At 42.8% G+C, this 16,934-nt stretch overlaps 1 protein-coding gene across 1 annotated transcript in view; it reads left to right on the top strand.

Moving 5' to 3' along the window:
• Window positions 1-16,205, top strand: part of LOC112218706 (guanine nucleotide-binding protein G(i) subunit alpha-1) — a 57,081-nt gene extending 40,876 nt beyond the window's left edge. The window contains exons 5-9 of the mRNA XM_042301630.1: window positions 2,763-2,891; window positions 3,103-3,232; window positions 12,229-12,382; window positions 12,639-12,830; window positions 15,163-16,205. Coding sequence (XP_042157564.1) covers window positions 2,763-2,891; window positions 3,103-3,232; window positions 12,229-12,382; window positions 12,639-12,829 — 604 coding nt within the window. The 3' untranslated portion in view covers window position 12,830; window positions 15,163-16,205. The remainder of the gene's footprint in view (window positions 1-2,762; window positions 2,892-3,102; window positions 3,233-12,228; window positions 12,383-12,638; window positions 12,831-15,162) is intronic.
• Window positions 16,206-16,934: the final 729 nt, after the last annotated feature.

Here is a 16,934-nt window from a genome sequence, read left to right as displayed (position 1 = left end):
GGTTCATGTTCCAGGAGGACAACGACCTTAAGCACACATGAGTGGCTTCAGGACAAGTCTCTGATTTTCCTTGAGTGGCCCCGCCAGAGCCTGGACTTGAACCCAATCTAACATCTCTGGAGAGATCTGAAAATAGCTGTTTAGCGATATTCCCCATCCAACCTGACAGAGCTTGAGAGGATCTGCAGAGAAGAATTGGAGAAACTCCCCAAATACATTTGTTCCAAGCTTGTAGTGTCATACCCAAGAAGATTCGAGGCTGTAATCACTGCCAAAGGTGCTTCAACAAAGTACTGAGTAAAGGGTCTGAATACTTATGTAAATGTGATATGTCCATATTGTTTCATGTATATTTTTTGCTAAAATTACTAAACCTGTTTTTGCTTTGTCATTATGGGGTATTGTGTGTAGATTGAGGGGAAACAATTTAATCAATTTTAGAATAAGGCTCTTAAGTAACAATGTGGGAAAAGTCAGGAGGTCTGAATATTTTCCGAATGCACTATATATATTGTATTTTCATATTTGTCTTATTTTTATATACATACACACAACCAGTCAAGTTTGGACACCTGCTCATTCAAGGGTTTTCTTATTTATTTTTTTACCATTTTCTACATTGTAGAATAATAGTGAAGACATCAAAACTATGAAATAACACACATGGAATCATGTAGTAACCAAGAAAGTGTTAAACAAATCAAAATAGATTTTATATTTGAGATTCTTCAAAGTAGCCACCCTTTGCCTTGATGACAGCTTTGCACACTTTTGGCATTCACTCAACCAGCTTCATGAGGTGGTCTCCTGGAATGCATTTCAATGAAAACGCAAACCATGCGATTATCTGAGGACAGCACTCCGCATACAAACACATGAAAATCATATTTCAACCAGGCAGGTGCGACACAAAAGTCAGAAATAGCGATATAAAAAAATGCCTTGCCTTTGATCTTCTACTGTTGGCACTCCAAAAGGTCCCAGTTACAACACAAATGGTCATTTTGTTCGAAAATGTCCTTCTTTATATCCATAAAAACTCAGTTTAGCTGGTGTGCTTCAGTCAATAATCCACTGTTTTTTCCTCCATCAAAATGCATACAAAATTAATCCCAAACGTTACTAATAAACTTTTTCAAGCAACGTTTATAATCAAACCTTAGGTATCCTTTTACGCAAATAAACTATAAAGTTTAAGACTGAGAATAGTATGTTCATTACCGGAGATAAATAAGAAAGAACGCGCTTTCCCCCACGCGCTTGGAAACACTACAGCCAAAATGGGAGCCACTGAGAAAAACTGCAATTTCTGGGTCATTTTTCCAAAAAACAGCCTGAAACTCTTTCTAAAGACTGACATCTAGTGGAAGCCTTAGGAACTGCAATTTGGGAGGACTTGGGCTTATAATTATAGTACTAGCCATTGAAAATAGTGGTAAGCTGAAATGTTTATTTTTGGGGGATGGTTTGTACTCTGGGTTTCGCCTGCCAAAACAGTTCTGTTATACTCACATACATAATTCTATATAAATCTACCAATTATATGCATATCCTAGCTTCTGGGCCTGAGTAACAGGCAGTTTACTTTGGGCACGCTTATCATCCGGATGTCAAAATACTGCCCCCGACCCCAGAGGTTAACTGCACCTCAGATTGCAGCCCACATAAATGCTTCAGAGTTTAAGTAACCGACACATCTCAACATCAACTGTTCAGAGGAGACTGTGTGAACCAGGCCTTCATGGTCGAATTTCTGCAAAGAAACCACTACTAAAGGACACCAATAAGAAGAAGTGAGTTGTGTGGGCTAAGAAACATGAGGAATGGACATAAGCCCAGTCCAAATCTTTGCAAGATGCAGAGCAGGTGAACAGATGATCTCCACATGGGTTGTTCCCACCGTGAAGCATGGATGAGATGGTGTGGTGTGCTTTGATGGTGACACATTATGTGATTTATTTAGTATTCAAGGCACACTTAACCAGCATGGCTACCACAGTATTATGCAGCGATACTCCATGCTGGTTTGCACTTAGTCACACTATCATTTGCTTTTCAGCAGGACAATGACCCAAAACACACCTTGAGGCTGTGTATGAGCTTTTTGACCAAGAAAGAGAGTGATGGTGCTGCATCAGGTGACCTGGCCTCCACAATCACCCAACCTCAACCCAAGTGCTATGGTTTGGGATGAGTTGGACCGCAGAGTGAAGGAAAAGCAGCCAACAAGTGCTCAGTGTGTTGGAACTCATTCAAGACTGTTGTAAAAGCATTCCTCATGAAGCTGGTTGAGAGAATGCCAAGAGTGTGTAAAGCTGTCATCAAGGCAAAGGGTGGCTACTATGAAGAATCTCAAATATAAAATATATTTTGTTTTGGTTAACACTTTTTTGGTACTACTTGATTCCATATGTTATTTCATAGTTTTGATGTCTTCACTATTATTATACAATGTAGAAAATAGTACAAATAAAGGAAAACCCTTGAATGAGTAGGTGTGTCCAAACTTTTGACTGGTACTGTATATTAGAAATGCAGGGCACTTTCGGACATTATCTTTTTCAGAGGGTAGGTTTTTACATGGTGGCGCAGCCAAGTCCACAAGGAGTCGTTGTGCCCCTCTTACATTCTTTGGGGAGAACCTTGCGCACACACTCCTGCTTCAGGGTACACTAACATCCTTCATACAACTACAACAGACAGACCTCCCTATCCCCCCCTCATCTCACTCCCACTCTCTCCTTCTGCCTTTTCTATCTCAGTTATCTGAATGACCTGGATAGGATAGCCCACGGAGCGTACGTACCCACCCAGCAGGATGTGCTGAGGACCAGGGTGAAGACCACTGGCATTGTGGAGACGCACTTCACCTTCAAAGACCTCCACTTCAAGTGAGACACAGTCTCTAGTGTACCCACTCTAAGGGTCTATCTCAATAGTCTAAGCCAACTCACAACACCCTCTGGGTGTGTCACCCTCTATAGTCAAGAGTGTTCAATTCAGGGCTGAAGTTTGCTGGCTGTAGTGTTAATGAGTAGTGTGATGAATTTTCATGTGTGTTTGTGCGTACATGCTAAGTCTGTATTTATATTTTCTCCCCAGGATGTTTGATGTGGGGGGTCAGAGGTCCGAGAGGAAGAAGTGGATCCACTGCTTTGAGGGAGTCACTGCCATCATCTTCTGTGTGGCGCTAAGTGACTACGACCTGGTGCTGGCCGAGGACGAGGAGATGGTGAGATCCATCCCTCCCTCGCCCTCATTCTATCTCTCTCTCTCTCAGCCCCTGCGCATCAGTCATTGTTATTGTGCACTCTCCCTCTGTCATCCTTGTTCATTTTCATCCTTTCCTCATCCCCCTCCTACACTCTCTCATGCTTTGCACATTTGTCATCTCTTACTGGCGGGTAGGAGCGTTGGGCAAGTAAACGAAAGGTTGCTGGATCAAATCCCTGAGCTTCCAAGGTAAAAATGTGTCATTCTGCCCCTGAACAAATCAAATGTATTTATATAGCCCTTCATACATCAGCTGATATCTCAAAGTGCTGTACAGACACCTAGCCTAAAACCCCAAACAACAAGCAATGCAGGTGTTGAAGCATGTTGGCTAGGAAAGGCAAAAACTTTGGAAGAAACCTAGAGAGGAACCAGGTTATGAGAGGTGGCCAGTTCTCTTCTGGCTGTGCCGGGTGGAGATTATAACAGAACATGGCCAAGATGTTCAAATGTTCATAAATGACCAGCATGGTCAAATAATAGGTCTGGGACAGGTAGCACGTCCGGTGAACAGGTCAAGATTCCATAGCCGCAGGCAGAACAGTTGAAACTGGAGCAGCAGCACGGCCAGGTGGACTGGGGACAGCAAGGAGTCATCATGCCAGGTAGTCCTGAGTCATGGTCCTAGGGCTCAGGTCCTCCGAGAGAGGGAAAGAAAGAGAGAATTCGAGAGAGCATACTTAAATTCACACAGGACACCGGATAAGACTGGAGAAATACTCCAGATATAACAGACTGACCATAGCCCCCCGACACAAACTACTGCAGCATAAATACTGGAGGCTGAGACAGGGAGGGGTCAGGAGACACTGTGGCCCCATCCGATGATACCCCCGGACAGGGCCAAACAGAAAGGATATAACCCCACCCACTTTGCCAAAGCACAGCCCCCACACCACTAGAGGGACATCTTCAACCACCAACTTACCATCCTGAGACAAGGCCGAGTATAGCCCACAAAGATCTCCGCCACGGCACAACCCAAGAGGGGCCAACCCAGACAGGAAGATCACATCAGTGACTCAACCCACTCAAGTGACGCACCCCTCCTAGGGACGGCATGGAAGAGCACCAGTAAGCCAGTGACTCAGCCCCTGTAATAGGGTTAGAGGCAGAGAATACCAGTGGAAAGAGGGGAACCGGCCAGGCAGAGACAGCAAGGGCGGTTCGTTGCTCCAGAGCCTTTCGTTCACCTTCACACTCCTGGGCCAGACTACACTCAATCATATGACCCACTGAAGAGATGAGTCTTCAGTAAAGACGTAAAGGTTGAGACAGAGTTTACGGCTCTCATGGGTAGGCAGACCATTCCATAAAAATGGAGCTCGATAGGAGAAAGCCCTGCCTCCAGCTGTTTGCTTAGAAATTCTAGGGACAATTAGGAGGCCTGCATCTTGTGACCGTAGCGTACGTGTAGGTATGTACGGCAGGACCAAATCAGAGAGATAGGTAGGAGCAAGCCCATGTAATGCTTTGTAGGTTAGCAGTAAAACCTTGAAATCAGCCCTTGCCTTGACAGGAAGCCAGTGTAGGGAGGCTAGCACTGGAGTAATATGATCAAATGTTTTGGTTCTAGTCAGGATTCTAGCAGCCGTATTTAGCACTAACTGAAGTTTATTTAGTGCTTTATCCGTGTAGCCGGAAAGTAGAGCATTGCAGTAGTCTAACCTAGAAGTAACAAAAGCATGGATTCATTTTTCTGCATCATTTTTAGACAAAGTTTAAGATTTTTTCAATGTTCTGTAGATGTAAAAAAGCTGTACTTGAAAGAGTCTTGATATGTTCGTCAAAAGAGAGATCAGTGTCCAGAGTAACGCTGAGGTCCTTCACAGTTTTATTTGAGACGACTGTACAACCATTAAGATTAATTGTCAGATTCAACAGAAGATCTCTTTGTTTCTTGGGACCTAGAACAATCTTCTCTGTTTTGTCCGAGTTTAAAAGTAAAGGTTGCAGCCATCCACTTCCTTATGTCTGAAACACAGGCTTCTAGCGAGGGCAATTTTGGGGCTTCACCATGTTTCATTGAAATGTACAGCTGTGTGTCATCCGCATAGCAGTGAAAGTTAACATTATGTTTCGAATGACATCCCCAAGAGGTAAAATATATAGTGAAAACAATAGTGGTCCTAAAACGGAACCTTGAGGAACACCGAAATTTACAGTTAATTTGTCAGAGGACAAACCATTCACAGAGACACTGATATCTTTCTGACAGATAAGATCTAAACCAGGCCAGAACTTGTCCGTGTAGACCAATTTGGGTTTCCAATCTCTCCAAAAGAATGTGGTGATCGATGGTATAAAAAGCAGCACTAAGGTCTAGGAGCACGAGGACAGATGTAGAGCCTCGGTCTGATGCCATTAAAAGGTAATTTACCACCTTCACAAGTGCAGTCTCAGTGCTATGAAGGGGTCTAAAACCAGACTGAAGCATTTCGTATACAATATTTGTCTTCAACAGCCTTTTCTAAAAATTGAGAGGAATTGAAGATTCGATATAGGCCGATTTTAGTTTTTTATATTTCCTGGGTCAAGGTTTGGCTTTTTCAAGAGAGGCTTTATATTACTGCCACTTTTAGTGAGTTCAAATCAAATTTTATTTGTCACATACACATGGTTAGCAGGTGTTAATGCGAGTGTAGCGAAATGCTTGTGCTTCTAGTACCGACGATGCAGTTATAACCAACGAGTAATCTAACCTAACAATTCCAAAACTACTACCTTATACACAAGTGTAAAGGGATAAAGAATATGTACATAAAGATATATTAATTAGTGATGGTAGAGAACGGCATAGGCAAGATGCAGTAGATGGTATCGAATACAGTATATGCATATGAGATTAGTAATGTAGGGTATGTAAACAAAGTGGCATAGTTTAAAGTGGCTAGTGATACATGTATTACATAAAGATGCAGTAGATTATATAGAGTACAGTATATACATATGAGATGAGTAATGTAGGGTATGTAAACATTATATTAAGTAGCATTGTTTAAAGTGGCTAGTGATTTATATTTTTACATCAATTTCCATCAATTCCATTATTAAAGTGGCTGGAGTTGAGTCAGTGTGTTGGCAGCAGCCACTCAATGTTAGTGGTGGCTGTTTAACAGTCTGATGGCCTTGAGATAGAAGCTGTTTTTCAGTCTCTGTGAACAGGCCGTGGCTCGGTGGTTGTTGTCCTTGATTATCTTTATGGCCTTCCTGTGACATCGGGTGGTGTAGGTGTCCTGGAGGGCAGGTAGTTTGCCCCCGGTGATGCGTTGTGCAGACCTCACTACCCTCTGGAGAGCCTTACGGTTGTGTGCGGAGCAGTTGCCATACCAGGCGGTGAACAGCCCGACAGGATGCTCTCGATTGTGCATCTGTAGAAGTTTGTGAGTGCTTTTGGTGACAAGCCAAATGTATTCAGCCTCCTGAGGTTGAAGAGTCACAGCTGCGCCTTCTTCACGACGCTGTCTGTGTGGGTGGACCAATTCAGTTTGTCCGTGATGTGTACGCAGAGGAACTTACTACCCTCTCCACTACTGTCCCATCGATGTGGATAGAGGGGTGCTCCCTCTGCTGTTTCCTGAAGTCCACAATCATCTCCTTTGTTTTGTTGACGTTGAGTGTGAGTTTATTTTCCTGGCGCCACACTCCGAGGGCCCTCACCTCCTCCCTGTAGGCCGTCATGTCGTTGTTGGTAATCAAGCCTACCACTGTAGTGTCGTCCGCAAACTTGATGATTGAGTTGGAGGCATGCATGACCCAGGGTCTCGAGCTTGATGACGAGTTTGGAAGGTACTATGGTGTTAAACTATGGCGGTAGTCGTTTATCTCAGTTTCCTTAGCTTTCTTGGGAACAGGGACAGTGGTGGCCCTCTTGAAGCATGTGGGAACAGCAGACTAGGATAAGGATTGATTGAATATGTCCGTAAACACACCAGCCAGCTGGTCTGCGCATGCTCTGAGCACGTGGCTGGGGATGCCGTCTGGGCCTGCAGTCTTGCGAGGGTTAACACGTTTAAATGTTTTACTCACGTCGGCTGCAGTGAAGGAGAGTCCGCAGGTTTTGGTTGCGGGCTGTGTCAGTGGCACTGTATTGCCCTCAAAGCGAGCAAAGAAGATATTTGTCTTGGGAGCAAGACATCCTGGTCCGCGACAGCAATAAGGGCTCTTCGATACTGCACGGTACGGTCTTTCCAAGCTAGTCGGAAGACTTCCAGTTTCGTGTGGCGCCATTTCCGTTCCAATTTTCTGGAAGCTTGCTTAAGAGCTCGGGTATTTCCTGTATACCAGGGAGCTCGTTTCTTATGAGAAATGTTTTTAGTTTTTAGGGGTGCAACTGCATCTAGGGTATTGCGCAAAGTTAAATTGAGTACCTCCAATTTTTGTCCTCTGACGTCCTTGGGTAGGCAGAGGGAGTCTGGAAGGGCATCAAGGAATCTTTGTGTTGTCTGTGAATTTATAGCACGACTTTTGATGCTCCTTGGTTGGGGTCTGAGCAGATTATTTGTTGCAATTGCAAACCTAATAAAATGGTGGTCCGATAGTCCAGGATTATGAAGAAAAACATTAACATCCACAACATTTATTCCATGGGACAAAACTAGGTCCAGAGTATGACTGTGACAGTGAGTAGGTCCAGAGACATGTTGGCCAAAACCCAGTCGGTGATGGCTCCGAAAGCCTTTTGGAGTGGGTCTGTGGACTTTTCCATGTGAATATTAGTCACCAAAAATGTGAATATTATCTGCTATGACTACAAGGTTCGATAGGAATTCAGGGAACTCAATGAGGAACGCTGTATATGGCCCAGGAGGCCTGTAAACAGTAGCTATAAAAAGTGATTGAGTAGGCTGCATAGATTTCATGACTAGAAGCTCAAAAGACGAAAACGTTGTATTTTTTTGTAAATTGAAATTTGCTATTGTAAATGTTAGCAACACCTCCGCCTTTGCGGGATGCACGGGGGATATGGTCACTAGTGTAACCAGGAGGTGAGGCCTCATTTAACACGGTAAATTCATCAGGCTTAAGCCATGTTTCAGTCAGGCCAATCACATCAAGATTATGATCAGTGATTAGTTAATTGACTATAATTGCCTTTGAAGTAAGGGATCTAACATTAAGTAGCCCTATTTTGAGATGTGAGGTATTACGATCTCTTTCAATAATGACAGGAATGGAGGAGGTCTTCATCCTAGTAAGATTGCTAAGGCGAACACCGCTGTGTTTAGTTTTGCCCAACCCAGGTCGAGGCACAGACACGGTCTCAATGGGGATAGCTGAGCTGACTACACTGACTGTGCTAGTGGCAGACTCCACTAAGCTGGCAAGCTGGCTAACAGCCTGCTGCCTGGCCTGCACCCTATTTCATTGTGGAGCAAGAGGAGTTAGAGCCCTGTCTATGTTGGTAGATAAGATGAGAGCACCCTTCCAGCTAGGATGGAGTCCGTCACTCCTCAGCAGGCCAGGCTTGGTCCTGTTTGTGGGTGAGTACCAGAAAGAGGGCAAATTATCTACAAATTCTGCGAGGGGCAGAAAACAGTTTTCAACCAGCGATTGAGTTGTGAGACTCTGCTGTTGAGCTCATCACTCCCCCTAACTGGGAGGGGGCCATAGACAATTACTTGATGCTGACACATCTTTCTAGATTATTTACACGCTGAAGCTATGTTGCACTTGGTGACCTCTTGACTGTTTCATCCTAACATCGTTGGTGCCGACGTGGATAACAATATCTCTATACTCTCTACACTCGCCAGTTTTAGCTTTAGCCAGTACCATTTTCAGATTAGCCTTAACGTCGGTAGCCCTGCCCCCTGGTAAATAGTGTATGATCGCTGGATGATTCGTTTTAAGTCTAATACTGCAGGTAATGGAGTCGCCAATGACTAGGGTTTTCAATTTGTCAGAGCTAATGGTGGTAAGCTTCGGCGTCTCAGACCCCGTAACGGGAGGAGTAGAGACAAGAGAAGGCTCGGCCTCAGGCTCCGACTCGCTGCTTAATGGGGAAAAACGGTTGAAAGTTTCTGTAGGCTGAATGAGCGACACCGGTTGAGCATTCCTACAGCATTTCCCTCCAGAAACCATGAGAAAGTTGTCCGGCTGCAGAGAACGTTACTATCTGTACTTACTGGTGGCACAGACGCGGTTTCATCCTTTCCTACATTGAAATTACCCTTGCCTAACGATTGCGTCTGAAGCTGGGCTTGAAGGACCTGAGGACCTGAGCCCTAGGACCATGCCCCAGGACTACCTGACATGATGACTCCTTGCTGTCCCCAGTCCACCTGACCGTGCTGCTGCTCCAGTTTCAACTGTTCTGCCTTATTATTATACGACCATGCTGGTCATTTATGAACATTTGAACATCTTGGCCATGTTCTGTTATAATCTCCACCCGGCACAGCCAGAAGAGGACTGGCCACCCCACATAGCCTGGTTCCTCTCTAGGTTTCTTCCTAGGTTTTGGCCTTTCCAGGGAGTTTTTCCTAGCCACCGTGCTTCTACACCTGCATTGCTTGCTGTTTGGGGTTTTAGGCTGGGTTTCTGTACAGCACTTTGAGATATCAGCTGATGTATGAAGGGCTATATAAATAAATTTGATTTGATTTGAAACACCACTATCTTCGCCGTAAGGCGATCGTTCTCCTGTATATTATGAGTACAGCGACTGCAATTAGAAGGCATCATGTTAATGTTACTTCTTAGCTTCGGCTGTTGGAGGTCCTGGCGAACCACGTCCAGATAAAGCGTCCGGAGTGAATAAAAAGTTGAGTGAGGGGAAAAAACTAAAATATAAACGGTGATTAAAAAGTAAAAACCTTTTATGTTGTCAGGTAGCAAAGTAAGGTTGGCAACAAAACGCACAAAACGCACAGCAACACGTAAACAAGTCTGCAAGTTGTGACAAGGCAGGGCAAGTTGTGACAAGGCAGTTAACCCACTGTTCCCCCGGTATGCTGTTGTAAATAAGAATTTGTTCTTAACTGACTTGTCTAGTTAATTAAATAAAGGTGAAATAAAAATAATAAACAGTAAAAAGTAATCTCCTAATTTATTGCACAAATTGACTGCAGGTATTATCTTAAAGTAAACTTCAAAGAAATTGTTTTGAAGAACAAAAAAATATATAATCAAAATACCCAGGTATATAGTATACCTGGGTATTTTAAGTATTCATCCCCTTGGCATTTTCGCTATTTTGTTGCATTACAACCTGTAATTTAACTTAGTTTTTTTATTTGGATTTCATATAATGGACATACCCAAAATAGTCCAAATTGAAATTTAAAAAATAACTTATTTATAAAAAAAAATATTTAAAAAATTAAAACGGGAAAGTGGTGCATGGGTATGTATTCACCCTCTTAGCTATGAAGCCCCTAAATGAGATCTGGTGCAATCAATTACCTTCAGAAGTCACATAATTACTTAGATTGCACACAGATGGACTTCATTTAAGTGTCACATGATCTCAGTATATATACACCTGTTCTGAAAGGCCCCAGAGTCTGCAACACCATTAAGCAAGGGGTGGCACCATGAAGACCAAGGAGCTCACCAAAGAGGTCAGGGACAAAGTTGTGGAGAAGTGTAGATCAGGGTTGGGTTATAAAAAAATATCAGAAACGTTGAACATCCCACGGAGCACCATTAAATCATTATTAAAAAGTGGAAAGAATGTGACACCACAACAAGCCTGCCAAGCGACGGCAGCCCACCAAAACTCACAGACCAGGGAAGGAGGGCATTAATCAGAGAGGAAACAAAGAGACCAAAGAGATCCTTGAAGGAGCTGCAAAGCTCCACAGCGGAGATTGGAGAATCTGTCCAGAAGACAACTTTAAACCGTACACTCCACAGAGCTGGGCTTTACGGAAGAGTGGCTGGAAAAAAGCCATTGCCTAAAGAAAAAAATAAGCAAACACGTTTGGTGTTTTCCAAAAGGCATGTTGGAGACTCTCCAAACATATGGAAGAAGGTACTCTGGTCAGATGAGACAAATTGAGCTTTTTGGCCATCAAGGAAAACACTGTCTGGGCTCAAACCCAACATCTCTCATCACCCCGAGAACACCATCCCCACGGTGAAGCATGGTGGTGGCAGCATCATGTTATTGGGGATGTTTTTCATCGGTAGGGACTGGGAAACTGGTCAGAATTGAAGGAATGATGGATTGCGCGAAATACAGGGAAATTATTGAGGTAACCTGTTTCAATCTTTCAGAGATTTGAGACTGGGACGGAGGTTCACCTTCCAGCAGGACAATAACCCTAAACATACTGCTAAAGCAACATTCAAATGGTTTAAGGAGAAACATTTAAACGTTTTGGAATGGCCTGGTCAAAGCCCAGACCTCAATCCAATTGAGAATCTGTGTTATGACTTAAAGATTACTGTACACCAGTGGAACCCATCCAACTTGAAGGAGCTGGAGAAGTTTTGCCTTGAAGAATGGGCAAAAATCCCAGTGGCTAGATGTGCCAAGCTTATAGAGACATACCCCAAGAGACTTGCAGCTGTAATTGCTGCAAAAGGTGTCTCTACAAAGTATTGACTTTGGGGAGGTGAATAGTTGTGCACGCTCAAGTTTTCTGTTTATTTTTTGTCTTATTTCTTGATGGTTTCACCCCAAAAATATTTTGCATCTTCAAAGTGGTTGGCATGTTGTGTAAATCAAATGATATAGACCCCCAAAAAAATCCATTTTAATTCCAGGTTGTAAGGAAATAAAATAGGAAAAATGCCAAGGGGGGTGAATACTTTCGCAAGCCACTGTATACGGTACACCATCCAAGCCTAGACTAGCCTGCCTGGTCCCAGATCTGTTTGTGCTGTCTTGCCAATACAATGGTCATTTTCCCAGCAAGTCGGTTCAAACAGATCTGGGACCAGGCTATAATGGGATCACTGAACATGTAACTAAAAGCATGGTGTGGTTGTCTTTCTGTCCCTCAGAACCGGATGCATGAGAGCATGAAGCTGTTTGACTCCATCTGCAACAACAAGTGGTTCACAGACACCTCCATTATCCTCTTCCTCAACAAGAAGGATCTGTTTGAGGAGAAGATCAAGAAGAGTCCTCTTACTATCTGTTACCCGGAGTACGCAGGTAAGAGACACACACACACACCATCTCTTACCCTATCTACAAATCATCTTGAATTCCAAATTCTGGTGAATCAGAAGTCTTGCTCGGGTCAATCGACTCGAACACAGCGCGTTCCAAGTTGTCTTAATTGCAGTCGCGTTGTGCAGATTATTAGATCTTGCAACACCTGGAAAAGTGTTTAACATCTCAGAAACTCCTAATGGTTAAGGAAAAACTGACAGTACATCCCCCTCTCTCCTTGCCCCGTCTCTCCCAGGTTCCAACACGTACGAGGAGGCGGCGGCCTACATCCAGTGTCAGTTTGAAGACCTGAACAAGAGGAAGGACACCAAGGAGATCTACACCCACTTCACCTGTGCCACCGACACCAAGAATGTGCAGTTTGTCTTCGATGCAGTCACCGACGTCATCATCAAGAACAACCTGAAGGACTGTGGCCTCTTCTAGGGTAGGCAAAACATAATTATTAACTGGGTGGTTCGGCCCTGAATGCTGATTGGTTGAAAGCCATATATCAGACCGTATACCACGGGTATGACAAAATATTTATTTTTACTGCTCTAATTACTTTGGTAACCAGTTTTTAATAGCAGTAAGGCATTTATAACATTCGGGACGTGATGCGTCGTGCCTAAGAACAGCCCTTAACCATGGTATATTGACTATACAGTGGGGCAAAAAAGTATTTAGTCAGCCACCAATTGTGCAAGTTCTCCCACTTAAAAAGATGAGATAGGCCTGTAATTTTCATCATAGGTGCACTTCAACTATGACAGACAAAATGAGAGAAGAAATCCAGAAAATCACTGCGATGCAGTGCCTTAGACCGCTGCACCATGAATACTTTTAGGGTTCCACTTTCATCTGGGTCAGGTGTTCGCTAGTTATTGGCTAGCTAGCTCTTCAGCCTGCATGGAACAAAAGCAGGGGAAGGGTTTCTAGGAACGTTGGGTTAACTGCCTTGTTCAGGGGCAGAACGACAGATTTTCACCTTGTCAGCTCCGGGGATCCAATCTTGCAACCTTACAGTTAACTAGTCCAACCCAATAACGACCTGCCTCTCTCTCGCTTCACTCCACAAGGAGACTGCCTGTTACGCGAATGCAGTAAGCCAGGGTAAGTTGCTAGCTAGCATTAAACTTATCTTATAAAAAACAATCAATCAATCACTAGTTAACAACACATGGTTGATGATATTACTAGATATTATCTAGCGTTGCATATAATCTGACTGAGCATACAAGTATCTAAGTATCTGACTGAGCGGTGGTAGACTGAGGCAGGCGCGTAAACATTCATTCAACTGCACTTTAGTGCATTTTGCCAGCAGCTCTTCGTTGTGCGTCAAGCATTGCGCTGTTTATGACTCCAAGCCTATCAACTCCCGAGATGAGGCTGGTGTAACCGAAGTGAAATGGCTAGCTAGTTAGCGCGCGCTAATAGCGTTTCAAACGTCACTCGCTCTGAGCCTTGGGGTGGTTGCTTCCCTTGCTCTGCATGGGTAACGCTGCTTCGATGGTGGCTGTTGTCGTTGTGTTGCTAGTTCGAGCCCATGGAGGAGCGAGGAGGGGGACGGAAGCTATACTGTTACACTGGCAATACTAAAGTGCCTATAAGAACATCCAATAGTCAACGGTTAATGAAATACAAATGGTATAGAGGGAAATAGTCCTATAATTCCTATAATAACTACAACCTAAATCTTCTTACCTGGGAATATTGAAGACTCATGTTAAAAGGAACCACCAGCTTTCATATGTTCTCATGTTCTGAGCAAGGAACTGAAATGTTAGCTTTCTTACATAGCACATATTGCACTTTTACTTTCTTCTCCAACTCCTTTGTTTTTGCATTATTAAAACCAAATTGAACGTTTCATTATTTACTTGAGGCTAAATTGATTTTATTGATGTATTATATTAAGTTAAAATAAGTGTTCATTCAGTATTGTTGTAATTGTCATTATTACAACAAAAAAATATATATATATATTGACCGATTAATCGGTATCGGCTTTTTTGGTCCTCCAATAATCGGTATCGGCGTATCTTAATATTGTCTAACAGTCAATATACTGTATATATGTCATGTACCCTGACTTCACCCTGCACATTTTCAACTAAAATTGTCCAAGATGAGCTAGCTAGCATGATAAACAGTGCTGACAAATCCATTTGGGCTACCTAGCAAAATGATATAGCCAACATTTTGTCTATATTGATGCTGTTAGAATAACCAAACAGTTGGATAAACAAATCATGTGTTAAACCTTATGTGATGTATGACAGGATTGGATGATGTATGCAATTGTAATGTTTGTTGCTTTGTGTATCAGCAAATTTGCTTGAAATAATCTCACTGCAATACTGCTCACCATAGGTGTTTTCAAAGAACTGTCAGAGAAGGTGAGCTCTCCACCCATTCAGCCTTTTAGCTCCCCGCCCACTCAGTCTTTCTTTTCAGACTTCCTGGTAATTTGAGTAAGTAATAAGTAATAAAAAATAATAAAAAAGTAAGTAATAAAAAATACAATTGTGAGTATTTTTATTGGGAAAAATATTTTGGATGATTGTTTCAGTCACTCAAAAGGCTATTTTACGTGGGAATCGGAATAACTTCGGGACCTTAAGACTTTCTGGAGTCAGGCCTGGACAGATACCCAAATAAACCCCCCCTAACCTGGTGTGTATGTCTGAAGGGATTGTATCGGCATTATGACAAGGCACCTAGCATATCAGAGGTGTTATCTAAACATTTTGTTTTACCCTCTTTCTGTACAGGCAGTGTGGTGGCCAGAGTGCGCTCAGTGACTTTCTTGCGTCTGTGACTGGAGGGGGGCGGATCATGGACACTTTGTAAAGGACGTCTCTTTTAACCTCTTACCTTATGTTGATCTCTGAAAGGTTTTAAAATGCCTTGTAGAAAACGTTTGTGTAAAATATTTGTACAACTGTCACTAAGGCCGGAGTTTTTCACTGTTTTTAAAATGTTTTTGTTTTAAGAGTTCAAGGTTTTATTTTTTTAAAGGGGGGGCCTTTGCATTTTGTTTCTTCTTATTCTAGGAGAGGAATGGACACTTTTTTTCTATTTGTAGGTACTTGTGCCTTTGCATGCCTTAGTTGCAGTGTGTTTGTTTTTGTTAGCTAAATTGTAATAGATGTATTTAGATGTTATAATTAATTACACCACCCTCCCCAAATATCTCTATTTGGTTCCAAATATGGTTTCCATGACTGACATCCCAGAATTATTGCATCCATGGAAATGATGGAATAGGCCAATTAAGACTAACTTGCTCTCGATAGACCAACTCACTCTTACATACTAAGAGCTGTGTGTGTGTCTTTGTGCATGACTGTGTGTGAGTGCCTTTGCTGCATGACTGTATGCTTGAGTGAGTGAGTAGCATGCATGAATGTGTGGATATAAATACAAAGGGACTCTTTTTACTTGTCATCCTCTTTCAGTCTGGTTTTCTGGAACATGTACCAAAAAGGCAAATGTATATTTAATGCGACGTCACATGGTTGGTGTGACATTGCGGATGGTAACATTCCTACACCAAATCATTATTTTAAAGAGAAACTTTGAAAAGAGGATGACAACTACAGCCTTGTAGCAGACGAGGGGGACAAAGGGAGGCGAATGGGTGTATTTGCACTGTTATGATGTTGACGATAAGTTTCATAATGGTTTCAGGTTACATATCCCCCTAACCCCCAACCCTTCTGTTTCCATTGGATGGGGACTAATAGTGGACTAATTTCCATTATTTTGCTAATAAAATAAATGCTGTGGTGAAACGACGACATCCTTCAACAATGATGGCCTCAATTTCTTTCTTGTGATGATTTTGGACTAATATTAGTATTTTTCTGCCACCCTTGACACTACATGCCAACACGCACAAGCACTCATGCATACATGTGGTTTTACACGTGCTTATACACCCAAGCATTGTTCACCTGACAAAACAGGTTAAACTCACACCGTCTTGTGACATCACTCCAGGTATCCATGACAATGGACTGACTGGAGGTTCATCTAATTTGCAATGGACAATACATGTGGTGACTTAAACCAATAAGACATGCATATTAAAGGTTTAAGTAGTAACATTTATTCATGACGTGTATTCACAACTCATTCTAGGTCATGATGGACTGTCTAGGCAGCCCAATTTTGAGATTGGTCTTTTGACCAATCACATCTGATCTTTTCACATCACATCATTTTCAAAGCTGATCTGATTGGTCAAAAGACCAATTTGTGAGAGGAAACATATCTGAATTGGGCTGTCTGTCTAAATGCAGCCGATGGCAGGCTCAGCGCACCTCAATCTGTCTGTAGTTGAATAGTTGGCTCACAGCACCCTCTACAGCTAATGAGTGTGTAATAGTCTTGCTTCTGCAACCAACAACCGGGCTTGAATCAGGGACCATATAAACACAAAGTTTGTCACGTGCGCTGAATACGACAGGTGTAGACCTTACAGTGAAATGCTTACTTACAGGCTCTAACCAATAGTGCAAAAAAGGTATTGGGTGAACAA

Source organism: Oncorhynchus tshawytscha, linkage group LG19 (assembly GCF_018296145.1).
Source record: "Oncorhynchus tshawytscha isolate Ot180627B linkage group LG19, Otsh_v2.0, whole genome shotgun sequence".
NCBI classification, from domain to species: Eukaryota; Metazoa; Chordata; class Actinopteri; order Salmoniformes; family Salmonidae; genus Oncorhynchus; species Oncorhynchus tshawytscha.
The sequence above is the reverse complement of the archived record's forward strand: the minus strand, read 5'-3'. Positions and strand labels throughout refer to the sequence as shown.